Source organism: Bos indicus x Bos taurus, chromosome 2, assembly GCF_003369695.1.
Source record: "Bos indicus x Bos taurus breed Angus x Brahman F1 hybrid chromosome 2, Bos_hybrid_MaternalHap_v2.0, whole genome shotgun sequence".
Lineage (NCBI taxonomy): Eukaryota > Metazoa > Chordata > Mammalia > Artiodactyla > Bovidae > Bos > Bos indicus x Bos taurus.
The window spans coordinates 36,752,491-36,767,687 of NC_040077.1; the positions used below are offsets into that span (position 1 = coordinate 36,752,491).

The 15,197-nt window shown below is 37.1% G+C and overlaps 1 protein-coding gene across 18 annotated transcripts in view; it reads left to right on the top strand.

Annotated features, from left to right (window-relative positions):
• The window catches only part of BAZ2B (bromodomain adjacent to zinc finger domain 2B), a 421,537-nt gene that overhangs the window by 261,133 nt on the left and 145,207 nt on the right, over positions 1-15,197 (top strand). For all 18 annotated transcript variants that reach the window (XR_003514169.1, XM_027559699.1, XM_027559752.1 and 15 more), the window contains one exon: positions 5,754-5,900. Coding sequence is in view for 17 of the 18 variants with exons in the window: in XM_027559699.1 (XP_027415500.1) it covers positions 5,756-5,900 (145 nt within the window). In the remaining variant the exon portion in view is untranslated. The remainder of the gene's footprint in view (positions 1-5,753; positions 5,901-15,197) is intronic.

A 15,197-nucleotide genomic window follows, 5' to 3' on the forward strand; every position in this document is an offset into this window, starting at 1 on the left:
CCTACTAGTTATCAGTCAGTTCAGTTCAGTCGCTCAGTCGTGTCCGACTCTTTGCAAACCCATGAACTGCAGCATGAAAGGCCTCCCTGTCTATCACCAACTCCCAGAGTTTACTCAAACTCATGTCCATTGAGTCAGTGATACCATGCAACCATGTCATCTTCTGTCGTCCCCTTCTCCTCCTGCCTTCAACCTTTCCCAGCATCAGGGTCTTTTCAAATGAGTCAGTTCTTCACATCAGGTGGCCAAAGTATTGGGAGTTTCAGCTTCAGCATCAGTCCTTCCAATAATATTCAGGACTGATTTCCTTTAGGATTGACTGGTTGGGCCTCCTTGCAGTCCAAGGGACTCTCAAGTCTTCTCCAACACCACAATTCAAAAGCATCAGTTCTTTGGCACTCAGCTTTCTTTATAGTCCAACTCTCACATCCATACATGCCTACTGGAAAAACCATAGCTTTGACCAGATGGACCTTTGATGGCAAAGTAACGTCTCTGCTTTTTAATGTGCTGTCTAGATTGGTCATAGCTTTTCTTCCAAGGAGTAAGCGTCTTTTAGTTTCATGGCTGCAGTCACCATCTGCAGTGATTTTGGAGCCCCCCAAAATAAAGTCTGCCACTGTTTCCATTGTTTCTCCATCTATTTGCCATGAAGTGATGGGACCAGATGCCATGATCTTAGTTTTCTGAATGTTGAGTTTTAAGCCAACTTTTTTACTCTCCTCTTTCACTTTCATCAAAGGCTCTTAAGTTCTTCGCTTTCTGCCTAAGGGTGGTGTCATCTGCATATCTGAGGTTATTGATATTTCTCCCAGCAATCTTGATTCCAGCTTGTGCTTCATCCAGTCCAGCATTTCTCATGATGTATTCTGCATATAAGTTAAATAAACAGGGTGAAAATATACAGCTTTGACATACTCCTTTCCCGATTTGGAACTAGTCTATTGTTCCATGTCCAGTTCTAACTGTTGCTTCTTGACCTGCATACAGATTTCTCAGCAGACAGATCAGGTGGTCTGGTATTCCCATCTCTTTCAGAATTTTCCACAGTTTGTTGTGATCTACATAGTCAAAGGCTTTGGCATAGTCAATGAAGCAGAAGCAGATGTTTTTCTGGAACTCTCTTGCTTTTTCTATGATCAAACAGATGTTGACAATTTGATCTCTGGTTCTTCTGCCTTTTCTAAATATAGCTTGAACATCTGGAAGTTCACAGTTCATGTACTGTTGAAACCTGGCTTGGAGAATTTTGAGCATTACTTTGCTAGTGTGTGAGATGAGTGCAATTGTGCAGTAGTTTGAGCATTCTTTGGCATTGCCTTCTTTGGGACTGAAATGAAAACTGACCTTATCCAGTCCTGTGATCACTGCTGAGTTTTCCATTTGCTGGCATATTGAATGCAGCACTTTCACAGCATCATCTTTTAGGTACTCACTCCACTAGCCTTGTTCATAGTGATACCTACTAGTTATGGCAGTACCATCTTCTATGGAGGTGGTTGACAGCAATGTCAGAATATGAAGAGAAGTTTTTGAATTGTGTATGACTGGAAAACTTATCGAAATTGCCCTACTAATGATGCTGTTGTGTCAACCTGAGATTTCTTTTACCCTATGCATCTATCTAAAAAAATCATATACATACCATATGGATTCAATAATTTAAAGATTAATTTTGCATTATTTTAATTGACCAGTGTTTTATTTTACCTTTCTAAATTTAAGTATACTTGATTTGCAGTGTTGTGTTAATTTCTGCTATACAGCAAAGTGATTCAGTTATACATGTATATTTCTTTTTCATGTTCTTTTCCTTTATGGTTTATTATAGGATATTGAATATAGTTCTTTATGCTTTGCAGTAGGACCTTGTTGTTTTTCCATTACACATCTATATATACATGTATAATATATATGTATATATGTAATAGTTTGCATTATGTATATGTATGTGTATTTATATAATAGTTGTATCTCCCAATCACAAACTTCCAACTCATCCTTCCCACTCACCCCCAACCCTTGGCAACCACAAGAATGTTCTTTATGTCTGTAGGTCTGTTTGTGTTTTGTAGATTTGTTCATGTATGTCATATTTTAGATTCTGCATATTGGTGATATCACCTGATATTTTTCTTTCTCTGATTTGCTTCACTTAGTATGATAATCTCTAGGTCCATCCATGTTTCTGCAAATGGAATTATTTCATTCTTTTTATGGCTGGGTTTTATTCCATTGTGTGGAAGACTTTAATCACCTGTTGATAGACATTTAGGTTGTTTCCATGTCTTGCCTGTTGGTTTTGTGCTAGTATGAACATAGTGGTGCTTATATCTTTTCAAAGTATAGTTTTGTCTGGATATACATCCAGGAGTGGGATTGCTGGAATCATATGGCAACTCTATTTTCAGTTGTATGAATAACCTCCGTACTATTTTCCATAGTTCAGTTCAGTTCAGTCACTCAGTCGTGTCCGACTCTTTGCGACCCCATGAATCGCAGCACGCCAGGCCTCCCTGTCCATCACCAACTCCTGGAGTTCACCCAGACTCACGTCCATTGAGTCAGTGATGCCATCCAGCCATCTCATCCTCTGTCGTCCCCTTCTCCTCCTGCCCCCAATCCCTCCCAGCATCACAGTCTTTTCCAATGAGTCAACTCTTCGCATGAGGTGGCCAAAGTACTGCAGTTTCAGCCTTAGCATCAGTCCTTCCAAAGAAATCCCAGGGCTGATCTCCTTCAGAATGGACTGGTTGGATCTCCTTGCAGTCCAAGGGACTCTCAAGAGTCTTCTCCAACACCACAGTTCAAAAGCATCAATTCTTCGGCGCTCAGCCTTCTTCACAGTCCAACTCTCACATCCATACATGACCACAGAACAACCATAGCCTTGACTAGATGAACCTTTGTTGGCAAAGTAATGTCTCTGCTTTTGAATATGCTATCTAGGTTGGTCATAACTTTCCTTCCAAGGAGTAAGCATCTTTTAATTTCATGGCTGCAGTCACCATGTGCAGTGATTTTGGAGCCCAGAAAAATAAAGTCTGACACTGTTTCCATTGTTTGCCCATCTATTTCCCATGAAGTGATGGGACCGGATGCCATGATCTTCGTTTTCTGAATGTTGAGCTTTAAGCCAACTTTTTCACTCTCCTCTTTCACTTTCATCAAGAGGCTTTTGAGTTCCTCTTCACTTTCTGCCATAAGGGTGGTGTCATCTGCATATCTGAGGTTATTGATATTTCTCCCGGCAATCTTGATTCCAGCTTGTGTTTCTTCCAGTCCAGCGTTTCTCTTGATGTACTCTGCATATAAGTTAAATAAGGAGGGTGACAATATACAGCCTTGATGTACTCCTTTTCCTATTTGGAACCAGTCTGTTGTTCCATGTCCAGTTCTAACTGTTGCTTCCTGACCTGCATACAAATGTCTCAAGAGGCAGGTCAGGTGGTCTGGTATTCCCATCTCTTTCAGAATTTTCCATAGAGGTTGCACTAATTTACATTTCCACCAGTAATACTGTAAAGTTCCCTTTTATCCACATACTCTCTAGCATTTGTTATTTGCAGACTTTTAATGATGGCCATTCTGACTGGTGTGAGGTAGTACTTAATTGTAGTTTTGATATGCATCTCTCTAATAATTAGCAATGATGAGCATCTTTTCATATGTTGATTGGACAATAGTTTTAAATGAAATCAAATTCTTTTTCTTAGAAAATATGTAGTAATTATGTGAATTGCCTATAGAAGTCCATACAAAAATCTTTCTATGGTTAAATTATTTAAATAATAAAAGTTTACTCATGGTTGATATGTGAATAGTATTTTTTTTGTCTCTTCCTATATATGTGTACTCATTTAAACAACTGTGAACTTCATAGTTTCCTTGCTTAATTGTGATATTAGTATATACAGAGTATTAAAATGACCATAACCTATTCTAGATTTAAAAAAATTTTAAGATATAACTGACATATAACATTATATTAGTTTCAGGTGTACATATAATGATTCAATATTTGTATTAGTGTGAAATGAACACCATGGTAAGTTCAGTTAATATCCTTATCACACAGTTATAAGTATTTTTCCATGTGATGAGAACTTTTAAGATCTGTTTTCTTGCTGTTGTTCAGTCGCCCAAGTTGTGGCCAGTGCTTTTCGACCCCATGAACTGTAGCACTCCCCTTCCCTGTGCCTTACCATCTCCTGGAGTTTGCCCAAGTTCATTTCCATTGCATTGATGATGCCATCCAGCCATGTCATCCACTGATCCCCTCTTCTCCTTCTGCCCTCAATTTTTCCCAGCATCAGGGACTTTTCAATGAGTCAGCTGTTTGCATCTGGTGACCAAAATACTGGAGCTTTAGCTTCAGCATCAGTCCTTCCAATGAGTATTCAGAGTTGATTTCCCTAAGATTGACTGGTTTGACCTCTTTGCTGTCCAGGGGACTTTCAGGTGTCTTCTCCAACACCACAGTTCAAAGGCATTAATTCTTTGGCATTCTGCCCTCTTTATGGTCCAGCTCTCACAACCGTACGTGACCACTGGGAAGACCATAAACTTGACTATATGGACCTTTGTTGGTGGAGTGATGTCTCTGCTTTTCAACACACTGTCTAGGTTTATCATAGCTTTCCTGCTGAGAAGCAGTCGCCTTCTGATTTCATGGCTGCCCACGCCATCCACAGTGATTTTAGAGCCCAAGAAGAGGAAATCTGTCATTGCTTCCACCTTTTCCCTTTCTGTTTGCCATCAAATAATGGGATCAGATGCCATGATCTACGTTTTTTTAAAATTGAGTTTTAAGCCAGCTCTTTCCCTTTCCTCCTTCACTCTCATCAAGAGGCTCTTTAGTTCCTCTTTGCTTTCTGCTATTAGAGTGGTATCATCTACATATCTGAGGTTGTTTCTCCTCTATTTTCTTAGTAACTTTCAAATGTACAATAAAATATTATTAAGAGTAGTCACTATGCAGTCCATTACATCCTATCACATATTTGTTTTATAAGTTCTTAACTTTTGACTCCTTCATTCATTTCCATTCTAGATTTTAATATCAACATAAACTATTATAATAAGATCTATGTAAATAGTACCCAGATCGGCTAAGCAAGTTAATAAAAATGCTTATAAGTCAAGTCATTATAAATGGATCATATTAAAGCCATTTGGAGACCATAGTTCAAACTAGACTCTAGGATAAACTATAAAATGTATTTGTGTTTTTGGGAGGACTCACTGGGGATTACCTGATCAGATTCATGGATGCTTAAGACCTAGAAGTATGTTGCTATTTGGGTTTAGAATACAGGGTTACATTTCACTATAATTTGGTTGTATTTTCTTGGTTCATTAAGATAAAAGGAGTATTATGCTGTAAGTGAAAAAATGATGAGGTGATTTAAGAAGAATGAAAAGTTAATATGCTTATTTTCCTAAGATGATGGCAACACATAGTTGTATGAAGTTACTGTATTCAAATGACTTATTTTTTTATATAAGAATACTCTACAAGTTTTTTAGATTTGTTATGCTTAGTATTAAGCTTACCTTATAAACTGGAATTTTAATTCACATTGTTTTTATTTACTCTATATTTTCTCTTTCTGAAGAACATGTATTTCTAAACTTATTTTCGTATTTTAAAAAAGTATTCCTAGAAGTTTGACTTATTTTAAATATATTTAATTCTTTTGCATAATCCTACTATTTAACACTGAAAATTAACATTTGCCCTCTTCCCATAGACATGGAGTCTGGAGAACGGTTACCATCCTCTACAGCCTCCTCTGCTACACCGACTTCATCCTCGATCCCTTCTGTGGCTTCATCAGTTTCAAAAGGCGGCCTTTCCACGGGAGCTGCTTCACTTAGCTCTACAATCAACCCATGTGGTGAATACTCTTTATTAACTCTAGCGTGCCATCCTTTTACTAGTTTGCATTCAGAGTGTTTTCTTGAACTTTGAATAAAATGTTCTCTTTACCTCCTTTGGCCTGTTGAACAATTGCTAGGTTAAACTTCTAGTCTCTGTTTTTTCTGGATTTTATCAGCACACTGGAGTAGCACTGCTTATTCCATGTTTTCATAATTTTTAGAAGCTCTTTTTAAGAATTTCATTATAATATCTTACTGGGACCATTTTAATTAATAAATTAATACATGAAAAATCTTTTAAAACAATAGGCTCATGAGAGAGTACAGAAATACAAAAGAAACCTGGATGGTAAGATTAGGCCTCAGTGCCATGGACCTCTTTGTCCTAAATTTGCTTCCAGTATTTTAAATGACCTTCACCAAACCTCAACTACCCTAATTCATAAGATACATACTAAAACGTATCATTTATTTGATGAAAAGTATTTTTAAAGTTTTAAATATTTTGAAAAATATTTAAAGATATTTGACAAGTTTTTTATAAACATGAGCAAAAGTTATATTGCTAAAGGAACTTTATTTCAGAATGAAAATGGCCTCAATTTTAGTTTTATGTAAAAGGTATTTTTTACCCTTCATAATCACTTTGTGCCCAAACACATTTGGATATTTAGTAGAATACATTCTCTTTTTTCTTTTTTAACCTAAAGTTGATCAACTCTTTCCTTTATCATTAGGAAGATTTTTAATCTTATATATATAATTATCTTATAGATTATTTCATGTGTATAAGCATTAGAGCTTAATAATGTTTCACTTTTTCAAAATTAGTTTATAATTTTGGGTGAATAAAATACATCAATATGGAATGTTTGCTGACAGAATACCTTCGCAAATTGTCAAATATATATTTGTTGAATTATCTGATTTTTTCCAGTCTGTGGTATGACAAGGATTTTGTTTCATCATTTTATCAGAACAATTTTCCAACATCTTCTTAGTAATTGTAAAGTAACTAAAAGAATATACCATTACATTGAAAGCATAAATGAATAAAATTCCTGTTCTCCTGCACCCTGTACAATCTAGGTTATTTAGCAACTTCCACATTTCCCTTGTGTATAAAATGATGGCTATATGTAAAATAATGAATGCCTTTGATATGCTGTGTTCAAAAATAGTGATACCACAATTGGCATTTTACCTTAAGTTTCTTTGTCTAAATGATAACACACAGCTGTATTTTTGTAATTATTCTTTCATGTTTTTGTATAACTCTTCTCCTTTCCTTTGTTGTCAACTCCTTTCATTGTGTTCTTCCAATCTGCTATCTTACTTTGTATTTACTTGTGAATTAATATTTAAAATATATAATGTTTCTAGGGAAATGTCCTTTTTTCAGTGTTGAAAATTTCAGTCCTTGAGTGCAGAGCTTGAGTTTTCTGGACACTTTGCTATTAGCTATTTCTCATGTAGCTTTCTGAATTAGTGGCATTTGAATTGCTTACAATTCTGAGTAGTCACACATTGAATGCTGGTTTTTGGTAATGGTAGTTGGGAGTTGCAGAAAGGCAGAGTATGCTTAGTTATTGAATAACATTAGAAATTTCTTCATCTATAAAGGATGAGGAAATTTATCGTTTATTTGCCAGTAGTTTTTATGTGCAGATGCTGTCATTGAAAGAAACTGTAATTTATTTCTGTGTTTATTCTGGGATATATCACTTATTAATCAACACAGTATAATTTTAGTACCTATGGCAGGAGTTTTTTTCACTTTCTAAGAAAAAATTTTTTTTCTATTTTTAACTTTCACAGTGTTGTGGTTTATGTGTAAAGTAGAGCCTTATAATGTATGGAAAATGCTCAGTTGTCCTACCTAATTCAGTTTATCAAATTTTCCTGTCTTCTCTTATCTGTTTGTTATTTTTGGCCTATTCAGTGTCTGATAATTCTCTCCTTTTAAAAGTAAAAGTATAAAGTGATAATGGACCTGCCTTCTTTATCTTAAACAATTTGAATTTCCTTCATTTTCTTGATGTATAGAGACAACAAAACAGAATTTTCATTTTTAAAATATCAATACCTCACCAGTTCTTTAATGGTCCCTTTGAGGACATTGTTGTTTTAAATGGTTATTTTAATTGGCCTTTCTCTGTCGTCTTCATTAATGATATGTCTATAGGAATTCCTGTTAGTTACAAAGAATTTAATTTTAACCTGCTTTCACAGTTTGAATAATCAACTAATTTCTTTTAAATCAACATCTTGTCAGGGTCTGGGATTATACATACCTATAAGTTAGCCTATTACTATTATGATGCTGGCAGAAGACTTGAGACTCCTTGGTCAGAGATCTTATGACTATGGCATAGCAAATAGTCACGTTGGCGTTGATTCCCCAGGTATCCCAAGTCCCACAGGGCAACACTGAGAGACTTAGTTGAATTTTACACATTTAGTGGATTTGTGTCACAGCTAAGGAATGGTTAGTTTAGCAACCTGCTGCTTTTGTCGTAAATAAAAGCACACACACTCTTTGTCTGGAAGGAAATGTCACCTCATCCATCAAGATTGCTTACTGCAGTCCTGAGAAACTGTCCAGTTTTAAAGAGTGGTCAAGACCTTACATTCTTGGCATGCCCAGCAACAACATGCAGGGACCATGAAGGACTGTCTCTCACAACACACCTTTAATTTTATTGCAGTAACTTGGATAGAAAATTACACTGCAACAAAGATTGATTAATCTAAGGCTATCTGCATATAGGGGTCTTGTTGGTCATATCAGAAGTTATATTTCAGTGATTAAACTATGCTATAGATCAGTGGATTTCAATCCATTTTTTGAGTTAGAACTCTTCAAACAAAGACTTGTAAAATATTGAATATATAAAACACGAAGCTGTTTAAACTTCACGCGTTAAAGCTGGAGTATGCCTGCTTTTAAAGTTAGTGACTGAGTTACACATGTATCTGAATTGCAGGCCTACCTCTTTAGAAGTGTGCCAAATCATGGTATAGTGAGGAAACTGCAAATTGATCAGTAAGGCCTCAGTGTAGGGTATTTGTCAGTGAATAGTAATGTTAACAATGATTAACATCAGATCAGATCAGATCAGTCGCTCAGTCGTGTCCGACTCTTTGAGACCCCGTGAATCGCAGCACGCCAGGCTTCCCTATCCATCACCAACTCCCAGAGTTCACTGAGACTCACATCCATCGAGTCGGTGATGCCATCCAGCCATCTCATCCTCTTTTGTCCCGTTCTCCTCTTGCCCCCAATCCCTCCCAGCATCAGAGTCTTTTCCAATGAGTCAACTCTTCGCATGAGGTGGCCAAAGTACTGCAGTTTCAGCTTCAGCATCATTCCTTCCAAAGAAATCCCAGGGCTAATCTCCTTCAGAATGGACTGGTTGGATCTCCTTGCAGTCCAAGGGACTCTCAAGAGCCTTCTCCAACACCACAGTTCAAAAGCATCAATTCTTTGGTACTCAGCTTTCTTTACAGTCCAACTCTCACATCCATACATGACCACAGGAAAAACCATAGCCTTGACTAGACGGACCTTTGTTGGCAAAGTAATGTCTCTGCTTTTGAATATGCTATCTAGGTTGCTCATAACTTTCCTTCCAAGGAGTAAGCGTCTTTTAATTTCATGGCTGCAGTAACCATATGCAGTGATTTTGGAGCCCCAAAAAATAAAGTCTGCCACTGTTTCCACTGTTTCCCCATCTATTTCCCATGAAGTGATGGGACCGGATGCCATGATCTTCGTTTTCTGAATGTTGAGCTTTAAGCCAACTTTTTCACTCTCCACTTTCACTTTCATCAAGAGGCTTTTGAGTTCCTCTTCACTTTCTGCCATAAGGGTGGTATCATCTGCATATCTGAGATAATTGGTATTTCTCCCGGCAATCTTGATTCCAGCTTGTGTTTCTTCCAGTCCAGCGTTTCTCTTGATGTACTCTGCATATAAGTTAAATAAACAGGGTGACAATATACAGCCTTGATGTACTCCTTTTCCTATTTGGAACCAGTCTGTTGTTCCATGTCCAGTTCTAACTGTTGCTTCTTGACCTGCATACAGATTTCTCAAGAGGCAGATCAGGTGGTCTGGTATTCCCATCCTCTTTCAGAATTTTCCACAGTTTATTGTGATCCACACAGTCAAAGGCTTTGGCATAGTCAATAAAGCAGAAATAGATGCTTTTCTGGAACTCTCTTGCTTTGTCAATGATCCAGCAGATGTTGGCAATTTGATCTCTGGTTCCTCTGCCTTTTCTAAAACCAGCTTGAACATCAGGAAGTTCACGGTTCACATATTTTGAAGCCTGGCTTGGAGAATTTTGAGCATTACTTTACTAGCGTTGAGATGAGTGCAATTGTGTGGTAGTTTGAGCATTCTTTGGCATTGCCTTTCTTTGGGATTGGAATGAAAACTGACCTTTTCCAGTCCTGTGGCCACTGCTGAGTTTTCCAAATTTGCTGGCATATTGAGTGCAGCACTTTCACAGCATCATCTTTCAGAATTTGGAATAGCTCAACTGGAATTCTATCACCTCCACTAGCTTTGTTCGTAGTGATACTTTCTAAGGCCCACTTGACTTCATATTCCAGGATGTCTGGCTCTAGGTCAGTGATCACACCATCGTGATTATCTGGGTCGTGAAGCTCTTTTTTGTACAGTTCTTCTGTGTATTCTTGCCATCTCTTCTTAATATCTTCTGCTTCTGTTAGGTCCATACCATTTCTGTCCTTTATCGAGTCCATCTTTGCATGAAATGTTCCTTTGGTATCTCTGATTTTCTTGAAGAGATCTCTAGTCTTTCCCATTCTGTTGTTTTCCTCTGTTTCTTTGCATTGATCGCTGAAGAAGACTTTCTTATCTCTTCTTAACAGCAATTAACTATGAGCAGTAACACAGGTCAAATAAATATACTAGTCTTTAGGTAATAGTTATGAGGTGGGCAGTGCCATCACAGACCTGCTCCTAATTTTATTAAATATATCCTCTCCTCTGACCTATGGGAGTTTCATGCTCAATATCTGTATCATGGCTGTTAGAAGGCTGATCCACCTACGGTACTGTTTTCCAGGAAGGAAGAGGATGGAGTAGAAGAGGGGAAAAGTTATATGTCTGATTACTTCAACTTCTTTTAAAGAGCTTTCCCAGAAACCCATCCAGAGATTTCCACTTAACATCTCTTTTGTCAGAATTATATGAATGGTAATCTCAGCTTCCCAGAAGACTAGGAAAATTAGTTTTTAGCTGAGCATATTGCCATCCTGAAGAAAACAGAGGGCATTAGTAAGGAATAGGGAGAGAACGGATAGCCACTATCTGCTATGGTTAAGTGGAACAGAGGGACAGGAGGTCAAGCTGGGGAGTAGGTTAAGGTCAGATTATTTAGAACTTCACACACCATGCTTAAGAGTTTAGACAGAAGAATATATTGACTAAAAGCAAAGACTTTGCGATTGAAAGGCCCTGAAATTGAGTCTTGGCTTATCCACTTATTAGCTATGTGAATTTGGATAAATTACTCACCCATTCCTAAACTTCAGTTACCTCAAATAAAAAATAAATATGCTATCCATTTTATAAGGATAGATGAGATCTTAGAGTAGGGGCCTAGTAAACTATAACCTTTATTTTTATTCATAGTTGATTAAGTAGAAGAATTTTAATGCTTTGAAAATGATAGCTCTAGCAGCATATAGAGCATCAGGATGGTCTGAGGCAAAGATCATTAGAAAGTGCTTAATTTATCTGAGTGAGAAATAATAAGGGGCTTCCCTGGTGGCTCAGAGGGTAAAGTGTCTGCCTGCAATGTGGGAGACCCAGGTTCGATTCCTGGGGTGGGAAGATCCCGGAATTATTGGAGTTAGAGAAAGAAACAAGATTCCAGAGATAAACTGTAAGCAGATTGTTACGGGATATAATGACTGGATTTGGGCAAAGTAGTGTTTGAGCAGGGGAGAGTGAAGCCCTGGCATTACTTGGATAACTGGGAGAAGAGTGCAGTCTGTGTGCTGTACAGTACGTTCTCATTCCTTACCTGTTTCATGCATAGTCGTGTATATATGTCAATCCCAGTCTCTCAATTCATCCCACCCCCCTTCTCCTCTTGGTATCTGTACGTTGGCTCTTAACTGCCACAATAATAAATACTTACCAATTCCTTTATAAAAATTACAGAAAGACTTTTCAAGGATGCCAATCCTCCTATACAGTATCATTAATTTATCTCTATTTATTATCATATCCATTAGTATAAAAGTCTGCACTTGGTATCTCCTGTCGTAAAAAGAAATACATATCAAAAACTCTTCCTTCTTTCACCCAAACACTCTTCTGGCTGTGACTCTCTTTTCTGCCTCCCTTTATAACCAAACTTCTCAAAATATATAGCTGTATGTGCTTTCCCCTTTTCCTCATCTTTTATGTGTATGTCAATCCACAGCAATGCCATTTTTCTGTCCTCATCTCACTAAACCCTTGGGAAGAATTGACACAATTGACCAGTCTTTGCTTCTTGAAAACCTTTTTTAGGGAAGAATTTGTATCAAACTGATAGCGTTTCTTCCCTAAAAGTTTGGTAAAATCCACTCTGAAGTCATCTAGGCTTGGAAGATTGATATTTTTTGTTTGGTTTAATGTTGAGTGTGTGTGCTCGGTTGGTCAGTCACGTAGGACTCTTTGCAACTCCATGGACTGTAGCCCGCCAGACCCCTCTGTCCATGTGATTTTTCCAGGCAAGAATATGAGAATGGGTTGCCATGTTCTCTTCTAGGGAATCTTCCCACCCTGAGGATTGAACCTGTCTCCTGCATCTCCTGCATTTGCAGGTATATTCTTTACCACTGAGCTACCTGGAAAGCCCAGTGTTGTTATCGGAAGATATTAAATCAGGAGTTCAACTTTTTTTTTGGCCGAACTGTACAACTTGTGGATTTTTTTTTTTTTGGTTCAACCAAGAGTTGAACCCTGACCCTCAGCAGTGAGAGCATAGAGCCCTAACTCCTGGACCACCAGGGAATTTCTAGGAGTTCACCTTTAAAAATAGAAGTATAAAACTATTCAGATTTACCATTTTCTTTGTGGGTGACCTTCGGTAGTTGATGTCTTTCACATTTTGCCCATATCATCTAAGTTGTATTATAAGTGCAGAGTTGTTCCAAATAGTACCTTATCCTTGACTCTGTAGAATTTGTAGTGATATCTTCTCTTTTATTATTGATACTAATGATTTGTGCCTTTTTTCCTTTAGAGCTTTATCAACTTTATCAACCATTTTGACACTAGATTTTGGTTTCATTGATTTTTTTTTCAATATTATTTTTTATGTTTCATTGATTTTTTACCTTTATTATTTCCTTGTTTTCACATGTGTGTGATTTCCTCCTTTTTTCTTCTAATTTCTTAAAGGGAAAACTTAGATTATTTATGTTAGACTTTTCTCATTTTCTCATATATGCACTTAATGCTAAAACTTTCCCTTTCCAACTATAGCTGCATCCCTCAAATTTTGATATATTTTCATTTCATTATCATTCTAGTGAAATTATTTTCTATTTTCCTAAGTGAATTCTTCTTTCACTGATGTTTAAAAGTCAGTAATTTGACATTTACAGTTTTAAAGTGATGTCCATTTTAGTTTTATTGTGGTTAAAAAACGTACTAATGATAATCTGTGCTCTGTGTTTTGGCTTCCCATGCCACTTTTTCAGACTGGCCCTGGTGGGTCTCTTCTGTGCCTGTGAGAATTGTTGGGTCAGCCATGTACTTGGCAGAGATACATCTCTTTCTCTTTGTGGTTTCCTTGCTTGTAAAATTAGCCCATGATATCCAGCTGCTCTGCCAGCTTTGGACTCTGCTCTCTGACACCTCAGGCTTTCTGCTGTCTAAGCTAATCATGGTGAAGGTATGCACTCAATTAAGAAATACATCAAACTGAACATATCTGCTGTGTGGAGCTTCTTTCTCTACATCTTCTGCTTGCTATTTTGTGGTGCCCGGTACACAGTACTTGTAGTTAGACATTTGGAAAGTTTAAGTTCTGAATTTGAGTCTCATTCTTTCTGTGGTTTGATCATTGCCAGGATTTCCCCTTTAAATTTCCTGATTTCCCGATGTTTTCTTAGCCTGGAGTCTGACCTCTGGCACCTTTAGTTGACAAGCCTGTTGTTTCATTTTCCACTGTTTTCTGTAGTTAAAGCTGTGAAGTTTAGACAGCATTATGGGATCAGAAAGCCACAAAGTCATACTTCTTACCCTTTCTTTTTACCATTTTTTCCAGATTAAAATTTCTCCTAGCTTTTCTCTGCTTTTCAGTATCTTATTTTTGTTGTTTTCAATCAAATTTTTGTAATCATTTTCTGTGGATGATTTATGTGACCACTTTACTATTACTCCCTCATTACCTGAAGTTATCACCCCCAAAATGAATCACTTTCTTTTTCAAAAAAATTAGACTCCTGGGATGGCATATGTGACACAATCTAGCTAATCCAAACATCATATTTCCCATATAATGATGGTTAAGTGATTGGTTAAGCAAGGCAAGTGAGACTAATCAAAGGGAAAGAAATTCCACTGTAGGATTTTTATTGGTACTTGTGAGGAAGTATAACTTTTTGTCCCATAAACCTAAAAGGAAGGGCCTATCTGAGTAAATAGAGCCAAGAGAGGAAAGAGGAATTAAATCCTAGTAAACTTTCAACCAGTCTTCTTTATCTAAAGCATCTTCCAAATGCTTTTATGTTTGTGAATTAATACATTTACCTTTTCACTTAGGCATTTTGAGTTGATTGTTTTGTACTTTTCAATTTGTTAATAACTGATACATTCTCCACCATCTAATCCCAACTTAAAGTCTCAAACATGTTCTCCCTTTGTCTTAGAAGAACTGTACAAGGTCTCAAACGTGTTCTCTTTGTCTTAGAGGAATTACATAAGCTGATTCTCATGGCTTTGTCTCAGGTTAAATATCCTGAAACATTAATTAGTTCATAGTGTCTGGGTAATTTCTGTTATCTGTTTTTACACCTAATTTCCTTCATAGTACTCTTCGTAATTTATAATCCTAGATTTGGTGTTGATTTACTTGTTTGTCCCTTCTACCTTTAAAGGGCAGGGACCACACAGTGTTCTTTTGTCAGTGTGCATCCAGTCAGTGCCAGGCACAAAATATGTGCTTAAGAAACAATTGTTGAAGAAAGAGAGGGAAGGAGAGATGAAATTGCAGAAATAGGATTTGTAAATTACATGATAAATTTACTCTAATGTTTTCTAGGCTATATTATGCTCT